Raw genomic sequence first — 16,617 nt, forward strand, 5'->3', positions numbered from 1 at the left:
TAAAGAACGTGGTTGAAATTTCACTTAACTTTTGTGACTGGTTAGAATAAAGCTTCTGCTATTAAATAGATCTTATTATGTAAAATGTATTGTTTTGAACTAGGTGCATTTGCAGATTAAAACTTTGTGTCTTTGTGTGGGGGCAGCCAGTCCCTAAAAACTGGTATTTTCCATTTATTTTACATCAGAGACATGAGGATTAAACAACAGCAAAGTAGCAGTTTTACTTAAGTTAAAATGGTTACTTGTAGTTAGTTCCTTTGATTCATTTAACTGCACAATAGATACGTTGTGTTTATACTTGTGTTATAGGCCATGTAAATGCATTAGCTTAAACAGTTTAAAGCTTCTAAACTTTTAATTTCTTTTTCAAGCATTAAAATGGAAATTGTTGAAACAACCTATAAATGTTTACATATTTTATGTAAATAAAATGCTATTTTGAAATAGATACTACAAATTACACTTCAAGAAATCTGTCTTAAAATTATAAAATAAATTGTTTATACATGCAAGATATAGGTAGCAAGTAAACAATGAAAATATATAGAATGCTTATGTAAATATTTTAGGTGATACAATACTTTGTTTATGGCTTAAGTGATGTTCATCATGTGAAATTTTCAAATATGAATGTTTCTCCAAAATATTCTTGATAAAATAAATATTAACTGAAATGATGTATGAACATGATTAATTAAAATGACTATTCCAACTCGTAACATAATTATAGTTCATAGAGGACAAGAATCATATGTTCAGTATATTTTTAGGGTTAAATCATGAGACTGAACCCAGTAAAACAGATCCAGATGGCATGATTAACATGAAAAACAGTTAACTAGTGTGATTAATATAACTGTTGACTTCTCAAAACATGATTTATAAATTGACAACTTTTCTGGATTTGTTAAAACACTGATGTTCAGTAGGTTCATATAGTGATATATCACATGGAAAAATATTGAAATGTTTCAAGGCTGTATATACAAGTAAATATAGAGTAAAGGTTAAATGTTGGGTGGTTTCCATTAAAATTTTGAAGTTTCAAGCCATCACAAAAAGGCTGTTAACTTCATTATTCACTTTGGCTAAAGCCTTTTTTGTGTGTAGAAGATTGGTGTTAGTATTATTTCAAAACACCACTTAATAAACAGAAGTATTTTTAGTAAGTTTAAAAACCAAGTGTGAAAATGTTTTAAGTATTTTATGTTTCTCCTTAACTTGAACTAAATTACTATTACATAAAAGCATCTGTATAATGAAAAATAAAATATTAAATAATATAGAAAAGTGTTTTTATTTCGTTTACTGCAGCAACAAGAAATGTTAAGCGGTATATCTTTTCAGTATCATGCAAACAAAAAATGTCTAATATTACCTTTCAAATATTTACAACTGTGTATATATATATATTACTAATTAGAAATCTGAACATTTTTATTTATAAACATACTTGACTTTATAATATAATGTGCATACTTCCATTCCAATGTGGAAGTAAAGTTAATATGTAGGTATAATTTTTAATTTAAAAAGTTTTCTAATTTCTGACTACTTAATACTAAAAATACTGAATTTTGGTTATGAAGCTTTGCAACTCAAATACTCAATATCACTCAAAAAATAAATGTTCCATTCAGTCGTGTATCAGTTTACGTTAAATCTAGTAAGTGCAGTTGAATAAAAAAACAAACTTGTTTTACATTTCAATATCAGTTTTGTTACTACCTGATAACCAGTATGTAAGGTAATGAATGCTCTGTTTTCAGAACAGCATTTAATCAACATGTAGTTACTGTCCCTTTTTATAATTTATTTAAATATCTTGCCTAAAAATCCTAACACTGTGAAATAATTTATATTTCATTCTACAAGTAACAATCACTAATGCCACCTCTGGTGCATGTCACACTAGGTCTGTAATTTCTGTTATGTACAACACTAACATATTGTGTAATACACTGGTATTACCATGTTTGTCGGAATATCATAAGAGTGTTATGTCTTATGCCATGCTATTCTATCCTCGTAATTGCTGTTCACCACAGTGGTACACTTGTTTTTATCTCGTACTATATTACCACTGTTATTTGTTATATTTCAGTTGTTAGTCTGTCTATCATGTTACACTTGAGTCAAGTCATGTACCAGATTCACCCCTTAAAACCATACAGTTACTTCAAAGCACTTTAGTTTGTTATATTAATTTTGCTGTTTTAGCAAAAACCATAATTGTTTCAGTGCAGTTGGTATTGTTAAATAGATTTTGTTATTTATACAAATGCAGTGTCACACTAACATTTGATAATGCCACACTGACTTAACATTTCAATGATACTGGAATTACTTTAATATCATTAAGAAATATCACATTGACTTCATGGATTTAGATGGAATCATACTAACTTCTATAATCTTCAATTTATAGATGAAAATATACACACGTTAGTGACACTTACTAATATCACAATTTCAGTATACAGAACAAAACACATTTGGCTTAGTGATATTTATGACTACCATTTTCATTTCAGAAATTAAACCCCATATTCACCTAATTGCAACTTAGTGATGACATGCTGATTTCAGAATACAGATAAAATCGTGCTTCCTTCAATACCATTTGATAAAGCCATACCCAACTTGGGTATTTATATTATAACAAAGTTTAATATTATTTAGTACTATCATGCTGAGCATTGCTTTTATGATCTCACAATAACTTCAATAACATCTGGTATTGTCAAACTGATTGCAATGTTCACACATAATTATCTCAGTCCATTTAGTTTGGTTTATTTCAAAACTTTTCATACAAAGCCATACAAAGTAATATCTGCACATAACTGTCCATAATTTGAAGGAAGACAGTCTGTAGTTCTGTCTTCACTGCACTGACATTGCTTTTACAAAACAGCAAAATTTTAGTGAACCAACCCTTGTCAGGTCTGAATAGAATACCTAATTTAAAGCCATAAAATATTTGTATGTATATATAATTAATTAAACCATTAATCCAATTAAAATCATTTTCACTTTTCTTTGTCTACTATTCAAATCTTCCCAAAATTACAGTAAACCTCAAAGACACTACTACATTTGGCCTATAAAAGTTCTTGCAAAACCCTCTCATATTCTTGAGACACTTCTTCAGCAGTTGGCCTTAATGAAGCATTAAGGTGTTTACACTGTTTGTGAATTTTAAAAAGTTTTAATTTCAAAAATTCACTATTGTCATTTTCCAGAAACCAGTTGCAAACACTGGGAACTTTCCATATATCTGTTTTTTCATCATAACCTGGCATTTCATTGTCATCAAACAGAAGATCTGGGTAGGGCCATCTCTGCTCAGGAGCAACGAATTCTCCCACAAGTTCTGTATGACCACACTTTATTTTCTTACCACTTTCTGGTTTTACCTCAGGTAGTGCATCTAGATCATTCAGCACTAGGTGAAGATCTGGTTGAAGGAGAAATTGACTAAGAGTCTTTTCCAATGAATTAGAGTCACACATAACTCTTGTTCCATTAGGACTCAAATGAAGAAATTTTATAATGTTTATATAACTGATGCATAAGTTGAGACGGTTTATCAAGCTGTCATATTTTTTCATTTGATTATTCATCAAACTCCACACATTCAAGGCACTTCCTAATTTATAAAACTCTGTAATTATAGTGTCATTGCAAAAGCCTAACAGTTGGATTATGAGAGGATTACCTGACCAGGACTGCAACATCTTTAGGTGATGTTTAAAGTCCTCTTGATAATGAGAAGAAGACAAAGAGGACATTACAACTACATAACTTTTCCATTTGGCTTGGATAACCTAAGAAAATAATATTTATACTTAGATCAATATATTCTAAATAAAATGATCTTTCATAAAGTGCACATTTGTTAATTAAAAATTCAAATGTTTTACATTTTTAACCTGTATAAATGATTAATTTCCATAAATTATTCACAGTGATAAAAACTTTAGTACAATGCCAGCTTGGTTGTCCATAACTTAATAAAATCAGTATTTAAGAGCATACAATAAAAAGCTGGAATATTTTTTTTTATACTCAACTTTTCTACTTTTGACAATAATAACTTATACTTTAGAATAAAATAAAATGTAAACAAAGAAACTTGCATCAGTAGTCGAATAAGCAAATTTTTCAATAAAAAATAATTTACGGGATTAGTGCATCTATATAAATATAAGAGTACTATCTGTCTGTCCAGGGTGTGGATGGATTACACCAGAATTGATAAGGTTCATTAGGTACATGCAGATTTTCAGTTTTGTAGTTTCCATGGGTGTTTTTCAACATACTTGTGGATAGACCTTTACCAAAGTTTGTATGGAGTTCATTGGTTTCATGGGAAGATACATAAAAACTGGTAGTTTTTATGGGCATTTTTTTACCCCTACCTCAATTCCTGTAGATGGATCTCCTCCAAATTTGGTGCAAAGGTTCATTGGGTCCATTGGGATATATATACAAGTTTTCAGTTTTGCAGTTTTTAACAATTATATAAAGGACGAAACTTTTCATGTCTTAAAATAACCTTTCATTAATCATGAATTTACATAACTTTCATCCAGGAAACAGGTACTCCAGCTACTTTATTAATAATCTAGAATACTGTTCTTAATGGATTGGATATAAAAAGATTTTCAAAATAATACTATGAAAACTACAACTTTGAAACTTTTGAAAACAAAGCCATAGCAAAGTATGTAGAGAAGCCATCTTCTTATGCTAGCTATCTCTCAAAAATGGTTAATGAAAAAAAACCAATAATGTCAGAAAAGTCCGAGTTGTTAGAAATAAAAATATCAGTATAACTTGTAGCTGGCAGTGAGCTCAAAAAAGCTGGATTATGCATTGTATCTTTCAAGAAAACTGTTTAGTGCTACACAGACAATGCTTTAAACAAGTTTTAATAATGGTTTGCTAAGTAAGTGTGTTCTTTTGATTCTAATGAAGAAAAACATTTTATGAAAAATGCCTATTTTGTGTATTTTTTTCACATTTGTTGTAAGATTTTTAAAACTATAAATTAACACTTTTCTATTTGTAATGTATAGAAATTTAAAAATTATAATTCCTATACTTCTTAACCAGAACCTTCTGAGGGAATAATATGAAAACCATCAAGAGTCAACCACGGTTGAGAATGAGACAGTAAATTAAACTGTCTTTTTTAATATAACTATCTAAAAACAATTTTCTTACTTGCATTAAGATTTTTTCCTTCTGGAAGCATATTTACTATAAATTAAGCTTTCAGCAGAGATTAAAAAAACAAAAGCAAATGTAATATTATCAATTATTTCTTGTTACAAATGAACTACAATTTTCTATTTACAACAGCAAGTGTAATAAACAGGAATTAGAAATATCAACTTCTATATAATTACCTTCTTAACAACACTCTTAACGAGAAGTTTCTGAGGGATAATATTAAAGAAATCATCACATGTTAACCAGGGATGACAGCTAGACATCCCAGGTAAACTAAACTGTCCTTTTGAACATAATGGTCTACAAACAACTTTCTCATTTGCTGTGAAGTCCTTGTAACAATGCCATCTTTTTCCTGGAAAGATATTTCCTAGGAAAGAAAGTTTCAACAGTGGATAAAAGACTGCAAGTGCTAAAGCCATTAAGGCTAAGAGTAGAACTAACCACTTCTGATTAAAAGCTAATGTGAAGAAGATCATTTCCAGTTATTTCAAAAGCTTCCATTCAATCAGTTAACACTCTGAATACAAATATCTGGAAAAAAGAAAGTTCACAGTTAAAGAAAAATAAATGAATAGTTATAATTAAAACATCTAAACTCAGATAAGTCAATTCATAATTAAATCTTTTTTAGCAAAGAACATTTGATACTAGTATTTAACAGTATATATGTACATAAAATGTAAATTAGTTACTATTTACAATAATAATAAATTCAACGAATTTTGTAGATGTTCATCTACTTTGCAAAAACCATTTCATGATTACAAACAAAATTAAGGTTAAAGAAGCAGTTTCAGTTAGCATTCAGGCATCAGTCTCAACAAATTTGGACTACCACATTAAGTACACTGATGAAGAAAACTGTAGTGAAGAACACAGAATAAAACTAGGATTTACTTGCCTTGTGCTGAAGCACAGGACATTATACAGCTTGTTGACTATTTAGTTGCTGAAACCAAGGAGTAATCTCATATTGTAGTATGTGTAGGAACAAGCTGTGTTGGAAACTGTAAAATGAAAAGAGCTGCTTAAAACAAAAACTTTGATAAAATGCCACTAGAAGATTAACTACAAAACTAACATCAGTAGTTCTGGAAAAAGACTATTTAATTGGACTTAGGATAAATTAACAGGAGAAAGCAAAAGGTTATCAATGCAATCTTGTCAAACTGGAACTCTTCCCCTGGTGAGGTGCCTCAGGGGATGATGGTTTATCCTTTGTATTTTCTTAGTTAGATAAAAGGTAATGACAGACATTAGTAAGTTGACATTAAACCTTTGGGTAATTCTAGTTGTATTGAAAATATTAATTTGCTACAGAATAATTAGGATCAACAGGTAAGATGGACAAATATTTAGCAAATGACCTCCAGTTATAGGAAGTGCAAAGTAATACATTTGGGCAAAATTTTTAGTGTATTATGTAGATGGGATGAAGCCTTACCAAAATATTTGTTATTACTTTTTTGAAGACATCTTGAAAGCTTGTTTGTTTGCAATTAGATCTAATTAGGTAGGTAGTTTAGTAAATATAGTTTGTATTTTTCAAAATGAAAAATTAGACATTGTTGCAAAACATTTTTGACACTTTGTTACATAAAATTGGCATCTCATTAAAAAGAAATTGTTTTACTTTAATAAAACAATTATCAGACACATTTTTCAGTCAAATACAAGAGATTAAAATTTTCAAAAAATAATTTGAAAATACAAGACATACAAAAAAAAATTTTTGTATGAATGCGAAACAAAGAATGTGACGATTCAATTTGTGTAAAGAAAAACTTGGAGCAATTGCCCTCAACTGAAACATTTTCAAAATACTTTTTGAATATTTATAAAAATTAGAGAAATTTTGTGGTCAACTTCATTTGATTATTGCATTCAACTCTTAGTTATAATATTTTTACAAAGTATGCATTATATGCTTTATCAAGGTAAAGCCAAATTTTTGCAAAACTGTATTTATAAATGGGAAAGCAACTTCAAAAGTTAGTTTGTTTTAAAGTGAGAGTCAATGATCGTGGAGGTGAGACATCATCCTGGATCCTAGTTACTCAAGCTATTAAGGTAGTTCTCTATTGCTTGTAGTAAAGATAATAAAATTTTATGACGTGTATATAAACATACTCAATGATGTAGTGTTAAATTTTACAGTACCAGAGGCCTGATAAAAAGTTTCAGACATAACATCACCATCAGGGTATATACTGACTAAAAGCCATAAGAGGTAATTATCTTTACACAAGACAGGTGACATCTGGAATACTGGATAAAATTCAGTCTACTTATCTAAGAAATGGTACTGATTTGTTAAAAAGAGTTCAGAGAAGAGCTGTTAGCTTGATTCTGGGAACGAAAATGTTGTCTTATAAAAATAAGATTGCTTAATTAATTTTTTTCTTATGAGAAAAAAGGGTAAGAGGGTATCTTACTGAAGTTTACAATATCATCCAATGTACAGGTAGGATGATGGCCTGTGACTTCTTTGTCTCTATTATAAAAATAATAGGACAAAAGAACACAAGTTTAAACTGACTAGGCTCCAGTCAAGGCTTTATTTCTCACAGGGTGATTGGTTTATGGAATACATTAACAATGGCAAAAGTGGAGGCAGGCACTTAAAAAAACATTTGAGGGCTTCAATTTATAAATTCTTGGATTTTTAGAATAAAATTAATTTGTATACTTTGTAAAACCCTGAAGCTCTACAGGTTGGAACAGAACTTACTGATGTATTTGTTGAAGATTGACTGATTATATAGTGAAACGTATCTAATCAACAGCCTTAAGAGACATTGACAAATAATGAAAGAGCACTACCTTTGGGAAATTCAGTCTTCATCTTATAAAAAGGAACCAAGAAGCTTGAGTAAAATTGTTAAAGACACTTGAGAACATACAGATTCAGTGAAGTTCTTTAAGCACAGAACATGTTTCCACTTCAGATTACTCTGAACACTATCTCATTGATAAATATCAACAGTACTATCATGCAAAAAAATTAAATATCCCAGTAAATTAAGAAGCAATGTTCACAAGAAGTGTATTTGAAAGAATAAACATAACTAGGTAAAGAATATTGAGTATGAACATTCATTCAAATTTCATAAACTTGGATGATAACACGAAGAGTACAAAGATAAATAGAGACCTTGAGTTCCACATCATAAACATTCAACTACAAAACTTTAAGGTGCTCAGTCATCACCAAGTGAACCTGAAAGATAAGTAATTTAATCAATTACCTACAAGCAAAAATTACACTAATTAGCATATATAAACTAACTGATTAAATGAGTTAGTTTGTTTTGATTTGAATTTTGTGCAAAGCTACACAAGGGCTATCTGTTATACTAATCACTAAGAGTTATAAGGTTTTACACATTTGAAACAATGGACAGCTATATGGCCAAAATGAATACACTAGTAAAACTGAATGGGATTACTAATGTAAGGCTCAAAAGAACAACACTAAAATCAAATGACAACTTTGTCACAAGGATGTCCCAACAAAGGTTATAAGAACACTCCACATGAATTGACTTAACTAGGTCACCTTTTCTTTCCTTTATTTAAGATTTTTTTCTGAAATAGCCAAAGTTATTAAGTTCTTTATGGAGATCAAATACACTGGTATAACATGAGACACTAGATGCAATGCTACATTATTATTTAATATAAAATTAGCTGTTATAGACCAATTTCAAGTTGAGTTAGCTGTAACAGTTTCTTGGCAGCATCGATCAATGGAATCTGTTTCCACTACAATATCTCCACCTACCAGTTCCTGAACTTCTAAAGATAAAGGTTTTTGATTCATGTTTATCTTTTCCTTTTGTTTTGGCTGAAAACCAATTGCTGAAACAAATTCCAGTACCACTGGAGCAAAAGTAACAGTTGTGTCCATATGTTTTGATGTGATCATTCCAAATTGTGCATTATCTCATACTTAAAACTTTGCTGAAACAATAAGAATTTTAGTACAATTAATCCTTGTCATTTTCTTGCCTTGGAAGATCCAACTTCTCAGGACCTATGTTGAAAAGAGAAGGTGGAACTGAAACTGGGTCAGTATTGATTCTTATACTTACTAAAACTAACAGCATATTCTTATCTAAGGTTAAATAATACCTAGAACAGTAGCATATTAGTCAAGCAAAAAAAGGATAGAACACAAGGGTCTATATGTAAAGAATGTAGAAAAGAAAGAAACAGGAAGAAAAGTAACACGTTTTATTAATATTTTTATTACTTTATAGCTCAGTTGCCATTCTTCTGTTCTAATATAATGTGTTATACTATAGTGATAATTATAGCCACAGCATCTATAAAATATCCTTATACCGAAAACTGTACACGATCAAGATGGCAAGTTTTTCTGTTACTTTTTTTCCGAGCATGGCTCCACTACGTTAAGCCAAATTCTTATGTGAACCTAATATGCCTTGTCTAACCGATTTATGCTACGGTTTAAATCAATGTTGAGTTTATCATATTATTACTTTACGTCAAGTTCTTTGCCTAAATTTTTCTCTTCAGCGTCGAAATTTCGTAATCGTAAATAATTTCATAACGCTTATTCTCGTTTACGTCAGATGCATGCATATTACGATCAGAGGAGGATTTACGATGAATGAAATTTGACTCTACAAATGTTACTGTTAAACAGTATGTTGTATTATTATTCCTTTCCTCAAAAACCTGACTTATTAATAAAATTGATAATAATTATAATTCGCTTACTTAATCTAGTTGACACCATAACAGTTGTTGTTCGTAAAAGTTAATAACATAGCAATTAGATAATCAATTGGGCTGGCGCATTTCAGCAGGCCTACCGATACGGAGAAAGATCTCATTGGCACTAGAAATGACGTGTAGTGGTTGACAAATATACAACATATTCTTCTTTACTTTCCCGCAAAAGATATTTGAATTAGCAGCTGACAATATTATGTTATAAATAACATATTAGAAATAAACTAAACAAGAACTAAATTAGATGACGGACAACTTAACGTTACCAAAGAACAGTATATGAATCTCAGGGTTTTAATTTTTATGTACGTGGGTTGAGATTATTTTAAGTCTGTGACTTGTTGAAGACAAATTCGAACAACAAGCAGGCGGCAAACAATCTATTTGTCTTAATATATTCAAAACAAGTCAAACTTATGTAAAAAAATTCTTTAAACTATAAGATATCACAGTAGTATCAAAAACTGTAAATAATTATCTTTTCTTGCCAAAGTCCACAAAGTATAGTCCAGTAACTTTATAATTCAATTGCCATGATAAATTTATTTCCTCTACCTTGGAATTTAATGCAAAATCTTCGATAGACTCACATACTTTACTATTACCCCTTGAGTAACTACAGTTGAAAATTGAAATTCAAATAATTGTCACCCTTTCGTATAAGTTCACACAAGCGGCTTCAATTATTTTCTAACACCTTTCGACAAAGAAAATTCTTCATTTCTGTTATCACAATACCTCTGTGAAACTCACTTTAAGTATTGCTTGTTAAGACTAGTAACAATCACATAATTAACTTTATTAACAACGTTTACTGACTTAACCTGCACTCACGTAATCGCGTCCGCGCACATACATATTAATCAACTGAGGCCTAAAACTTTCTACAAACTTCGATATACTTTGCTATAAAAGTAACTTTGTTTGTTTGTTTGTTTGTTTTGGAATTTCGCACAAAGCTACTCGAGGGCTATCTGTGCTAGCCGTCCCTAATTTAGCAGTGTAAGACTAGAGGGAAGGCAGCTAGTCATCACCACCCACCGCCAACTCTTGGGCTACTCTTTTACCAACGAATAGTGGGATTGACCGTCACATTATACACCCCCACGGCTGGGAGGGCGAGCATGTTTAGCGCGACGCGGGCGCGAACCCGCGACCCTCGGATTACGAGTCGCACGCCTTACGCGCTTGGCCATGCCAGGCCGTATAAAAGTAACTACTTAATACAACAGGTTCGAGTAATGTAACGTCAAATTACAACACTGAAACTACACACATAACTTACGATTCTTACCAAGTTATATTATAAAGTTTGTCACAACTATCGCTTTTAAAGTAATTACTTTTAGCACTCTTTTTATGGAAACAAAATAACAATCAAATATTAAATCACCAAATCAACGAAATAATAACTCTTATATCAAACAGGGAATGACGTTATCCCTTAGTATAAAATTCATGCACAATGTCTTACTTATGAATAGCATAAAATATTAGGTTGTCCAAAAATGAATGTTGTTTTTGAATTGTGAAGTTTGGAAAAGTATAAACTCGTGTTGCAGAATATGCTTTAATCAAAGTAAACACCGTTTGCTTCAACACACTTTTGCCAACGTGTAACGATGCTGTTTATGCCCCTGCTGTAGAAATCAGACTTTCTATGGTCAATGAGATCCCTGAAAACTTCTTCTACAGCTGTCTGGTTTTGAAAGCGTTTATTGTTCAAAAAGTTGTCAAAGTGCTTGAAAAAATGAAAATTTGTAGGGGAAAGGTCTGGGGAATAAGGTGAGTGAGGCAGAACCTCGATTCCCAATTTTTGGAGCGTCATTCTTGACAGATCTCAAAACGCCGATTTTGTTGACCTTCAGTCAGCTCATGCAGAACCCACTTATCCAACTTTTTCGTGTTTTCAATCGCACTCGGTCGGCAAAATTTGATTTGTTTGTGTCTAAAATCTTACTGTTAACTTCATACAGACGAATGAAATATAGAAAGTAAACAGAGAGATGAATAACGTTGCTTCCCATTTGGTTGTAAAAGCTAAACATACCTTCACAGCAGCTTTGGAATTTATTTGTTTGCATATGTCAAAATATGGTTATATATAAATTCTATTTGCAGTTAGCAAATACTTTTATGTGACTCACAAAGACGAGGTTTATGATATAAGAGAGGAAACTACAAGTATTTTTTAGTCAATCAGACAATTCACTTGAGATATGCCTGTATGTTTAAACTGTAGTCACATGCTTAAAATTACATCATTGCAACCTGGATTACTAATTAATAACTACCAAATTAAAATATTTTTGAAAATATTGTAGTGTAAATATTTGTTTTCCTTAAAGTAACATGCTGGCAATATTATACAATATCTCTCTTAGCGTGTAAAAGCTGTTTCCTCGGTTGGCTCTAAATATTAAAGATTAAACTGGATCTCAATAAAAAATATAGATTCATCAGTAAGAAAATTATTTTTATCTTTTACTTTGATATTACAAGTATAACAAAAGAAATCCACTTTTATGTGAGTGTCTTGGTCTTCTTGTAATTCTGTACAATTTATAGTGTAACAAAAATAACATACGAGTGAACAACAACAACAAAAAAGAAACATTCTGTTCATTAAGATCAGTATTCTGCCTGTTATATAAAACTAATCAAAATCAGAAAACTAAACTAAGTGTATTTAGATATTTTCCAACTACCAATTTAGATTAATTTAACCTAACACCACAACTTCAATAGAAAACAAATATTGCTGAAGGAGAAGTCCGGATCTATAATCTTACAAATCTTATGCATATTACCCTTAATAATCAAGTCAATTTTTTATCCAATAAACTTGCCACTCAAAGGCGGTTTATCGAACTTTTGTAAACAATTCACAGATGAATATTTAAGCTTTTACCATCAGCCACTAAAAACTTAACACCTTTCAACAACATCAATTATTCCAGCACGAAAAAGAGAGCATATTAGAAATTTTAATATATGAAATGCAATATTCATTGGAAACATTCATGCACTGTAGGGCTAAGGATACATGTCACATTAGTCTTTTCAGATATTTAAAACTCACTTTTCTTAGTTTTTATAGTAACACCCCCTGAAGTATGGCCTATATCCTAGTAAAGTAGTATTGAGGATTTGAAAATTAATATAAACGTGGAATTAGTATTTCTTCAAACATATTTAACGAGACTGATTAGTATTGTAAGTTATCTAGGATGTTAGGGTACAGCACAATGATATTGGTCGGACTTGAAAGATATAATTCCTGTTTGACACAAATGTTTGAGTCTTTCGTTGCTTCCTGTGATATATTTTTTATTTAACTGCAATACTTTTCCTCTCAAACACCTCGTTTGCTTTACCTGAGGAGATCATAGAACTAAAGAGAAACTGAGCAAGAAGATCAATGTCTCACTATAAAAAAAAAATCAGGAGCTGTTCCTAACAAGCTCAACCAACAATAACACTGCAAAAAAAAAACACACCTTAAAAAGGACCATATAATGTATTTCCATCAACCTCAATTTACTCCTCATTATAAGACTAGAACCACCATTCCAGTAATAACAACAACAAAAACTGCCCTCTGATTTATACAAGTATTACAATTTTGTCAGAAGATAACTTATGATTTGAAGAGAAAAACGTAAGGTTGGGGAAAATATTACTAATTTCAGATTCTCCGTTACAATTTCTTGTGTCCTTTTGGGATCAGAGACTATTTCACAAGTAAGTTTTAATATATTTGTTCCTGTACTTAATAAAAAACAAACAAACAGCAAAAGTTTAAATATAAAATTTTGATAATTGGATAAGGCATGAAAACTAGGCCCTTGTCTATAGTTTACTGCTGTATATCATTGAATAAATGCCAATTTTCAAAATGCTGTTGTGAATTATTTTTGACAAATCATTCCAAGATCTTGTAACAACAAAACTTAAAGCAATAAGCATGTAGTTTTTCTTTCTTGGTCTCGAGTCTGAGTGTGACCTAGAAAATAGCAGGCTAACAATGTGTATCTGAGGGTTCATGGTTCGCTCTTGCTGTCACATAAATGCACTCTAAACATTTGGAGCGTAGTTAGTGTATAAGCATGGCAGTCAAATCGCACTATTCATTAGAGTAGCCCAAGAGCTGACAGTATGTGTTGTTATTAGCTTTTTCTCTCTAGTCATTCAATTCACAACTGGGGATAGCTATTTTCGAAAAACAAATTAATATTTGTAACCTTCCAGTCATCGGAATGTTTTCAATGTCACATGACTTTCGAAAACGAGTACTTAAAGACATATAATCTTCTTACTTGTTCCAGTTAGTTTGTTAAAGGCTTTAGGATAAATCTCATTCAACATTAGAAGTTGTACTTTCAAAAGGCTGCATAGTATTTGCATAATAACTTGTCCTTCAATATTTGTTTTGTAAATAAAGCCTTTTCTTAGTATTAAAGAAAAATCGGAATTTATGTATCCACATCGTATAACTTTTGTATTTGAAAGTTTTAAATGAAGATAAAATAAAATGAGTGCGCTACACGAGATCGTGTAATTTTTTGTCTTATTTTTAATGCAAAATATCTGTCATATTTAACAATTATTTTTACTTAAACACCGTTATTAAAAATTCCCTTTGAAAAGTATATATTTACAAGCTTTTCTAGTATTGCGAGCAGTATCTCCCTCTATAAACACTTTAGAAGTCAAAATGGCAGCTATCTCATTTGCTGATGAGTTAGTTCGCGATTATTTATTGTTTCGTGGATTTATGGGGACATTAAAAGCTTTTGACGCAGATATTAAATCCGACAAAGATAAGGGATTTAGGGTAAGTTTGTGCTCATGTTTTAAAATGTAAAACGATCAAGCACTGTAAACAAAATTTGTTATGCTTAATAGTTTTAAAGTACCAAGAGGTACATTGATAATATTAGTGCTATAGTAGTAGTACTGACGTTCAAGTTGCAGTAGCAGATACAGAGTGGTAGACATTGTTAAACATTTTTATTTGATTTTATATGTAAACTATAATTCTTAGAATATAATAGTAACACAGAGAACTGACAAAAAATAATGTGGTAAATGGTAAGTAAGAGACATAAGTCTATAGTTTTATTGTTTGTTGGGTTATAATTCTACTACCTTTGATAAGTCTCTGAAACTAATAGTAATAAAAGTAATATAGTAATAACATAACAGTTTGTCCCTGATGAAGAAAGATAAATCTTTCAAAAGTGCTCAGGTTATAAAGTTTTTTTTGTAATAAATTAATAACTTTCAAATTACAGTAACTGAATAAACATTTATCCAAAGTTTGCAGTAAAGTAGTAGTACTAGTACAAATAATACTTAAAAATGGGCCACTTGTAGAAAAAAGAAAAATCTATAATTGAGAGATGAAAAATTAATCAACTGTTCTTCAAATTTAGTTTATTACTATTTACATTACAATGTGTAAGTCTAAACTGAAGACGCATTTTGGAAAAGTAAATTTATGTTACAGTTATTAATTTTCATGATTGATCACGTAATTAATTGCTTTGCAGATTTCTAGGAATAATGTTATCTCAAGCTACGCAAGCATGTGTCTAAACTTTTTTTCTTACAAAATTTTACTCGGATATATAAAAATAAGTTGTTTCTTAATTTTTATTCTGTTGAGCAAACTATTCAGTAATGTGAGATGATTTGAATACTTATTTTGAATTGTATGTAGCCGGATCGTATTGTAGACCACTTGAGTTCCTGCATCAGCAATTTAGACCTTTCAGCTCTACGAGAAGCATGGACTCATTTGGACCAGAGGATATTTTCTAGATTGGAGCATTCTTTTCTGACTGCAGCCAAAAAACTAGAAACAGCATTATTACGCATGTATGTTGTAGCTTGTGTGACCAGCAGCCGGCAGGATAAGTTGCTTGAATTCTTTGAGAGAATGAGTCACGAACTGCAAGGCCAGTCAGAGTGGAAAGACTGGTTTGGTAAATGATTATTATTTGTTAGAATAACACATACAATGAATATTATACTCTGTACGAGGGAAAGAGAATATTTAAATAAATGAACAGATATGTGTAATACTTGTAATGTAGTGGAGTTCTAATTTGTGGTACTTGTAATAATGTGGTGTGATTTAAAAAAAAATACTTTTTTAGACTTTTCTTCATTGAATATGTTTTCCAGAAACATATTTACTTTCTACTGAAATCTTTTCCTAATGTTAGTAATATTGTTTTGCTAAAATATATGAAGTATTTGAAACACAAAATGAAAGGTAAACTCGTGTCTGAAAAGGCTTTTTTTTTTTTTTTCAGTTAACAATATTCTAAGTGGCATAGTTAAGCATTTAAAACTAATTACAGATAGAGAACTAAGATGAACATTTTAGAATCCGGTACTTATCCAACTTTTGTGACACTGGAACAACTTAAGTTGATTTGAAAAATTACCAGAATTATTCTTTGATTAAATAAAAAGAAGTTTCATGAGAAGACATGGGAAATTAATGCCCTAATAATTTAACTTTTGTTGTTGAAAATGTGTTGTAATATATTATCAGAAGCTACTTAAGAGTTTTCTGTTGTAGCTTTCCCTAGATTA

General features: G+C 30.6%; 2 protein-coding genes across 13 annotated transcripts in view; one reads left to right on the forward strand and one right to left on the reverse strand.

The window, feature by feature from the left end:
• Positions 1 to 1,281: 1,281 nt before the first annotated feature.
• Positions 1,282 to 10,834, reverse strand: LOC143253444 (protein O-mannose kinase-like). Of its 11 annotated transcripts, none has more exons than XM_076507391.1 (5): positions 9,994 to 10,268; positions 9,032 to 9,283; positions 6,149 to 6,254; positions 5,421 to 5,614; positions 1,282 to 3,833 (listed from the first exon to the last, which is right to left on the reverse strand). In XM_076507391.1, the coding sequence occupies exons 3-5, from the start codon at positions 6,168 to 6,170 to the stop codon at positions 3,108 to 3,110; spliced, it is 942 nt and encodes a 313-aa protein (XP_076363506.1). In that variant the 5' UTR covers positions 6,171 to 6,254; positions 9,032 to 9,283; positions 9,994 to 10,268; the 3' UTR covers positions 1,282 to 3,107. The 11 variants fall into 11 exon arrangements, with proteins under 11 accessions (XP_076363506.1, XP_076363483.1, XP_076363538.1 ...); XM_076507368.1 differs by having other exon boundaries at positions 5,421 to 5,778; XM_076507423.1 differs by lacking the exons at positions 9,032 to 9,283; positions 9,994 to 10,268 and adding an exon at positions 10,603 to 10,834.
• Positions 10,835 to 14,707: 3,873 nt separating this feature from the next.
• LOC143253504 (WD repeat-containing protein 91) overlaps positions 14,708 to 16,617 on the forward strand; it is a 50,560-nt gene continuing 48,650 nt past the window's right edge. For both annotated transcript variants that reach the window (XM_076507520.1, XM_076507513.1), the window contains exons 1-2: positions 14,708 to 14,845; positions 15,734 to 15,998. In XM_076507520.1, the coding sequence (XP_076363635.1) occupies positions 14,726 to 14,845; positions 15,734 to 15,998 (385 nt within the window). In that variant the 5' untranslated portion in view covers positions 14,708 to 14,725. The remainder of the gene's footprint in view (positions 14,846 to 15,733; positions 15,999 to 16,617) is intronic.

This window comes from Tachypleus tridentatus, chromosome 1 (genome assembly GCF_004210375.1).
Source record: "Tachypleus tridentatus isolate NWPU-2018 chromosome 1, ASM421037v1, whole genome shotgun sequence".
Lineage (NCBI taxonomy): Eukaryota > Metazoa > Arthropoda > Merostomata > Xiphosura > Limulidae > Tachypleus > Tachypleus tridentatus.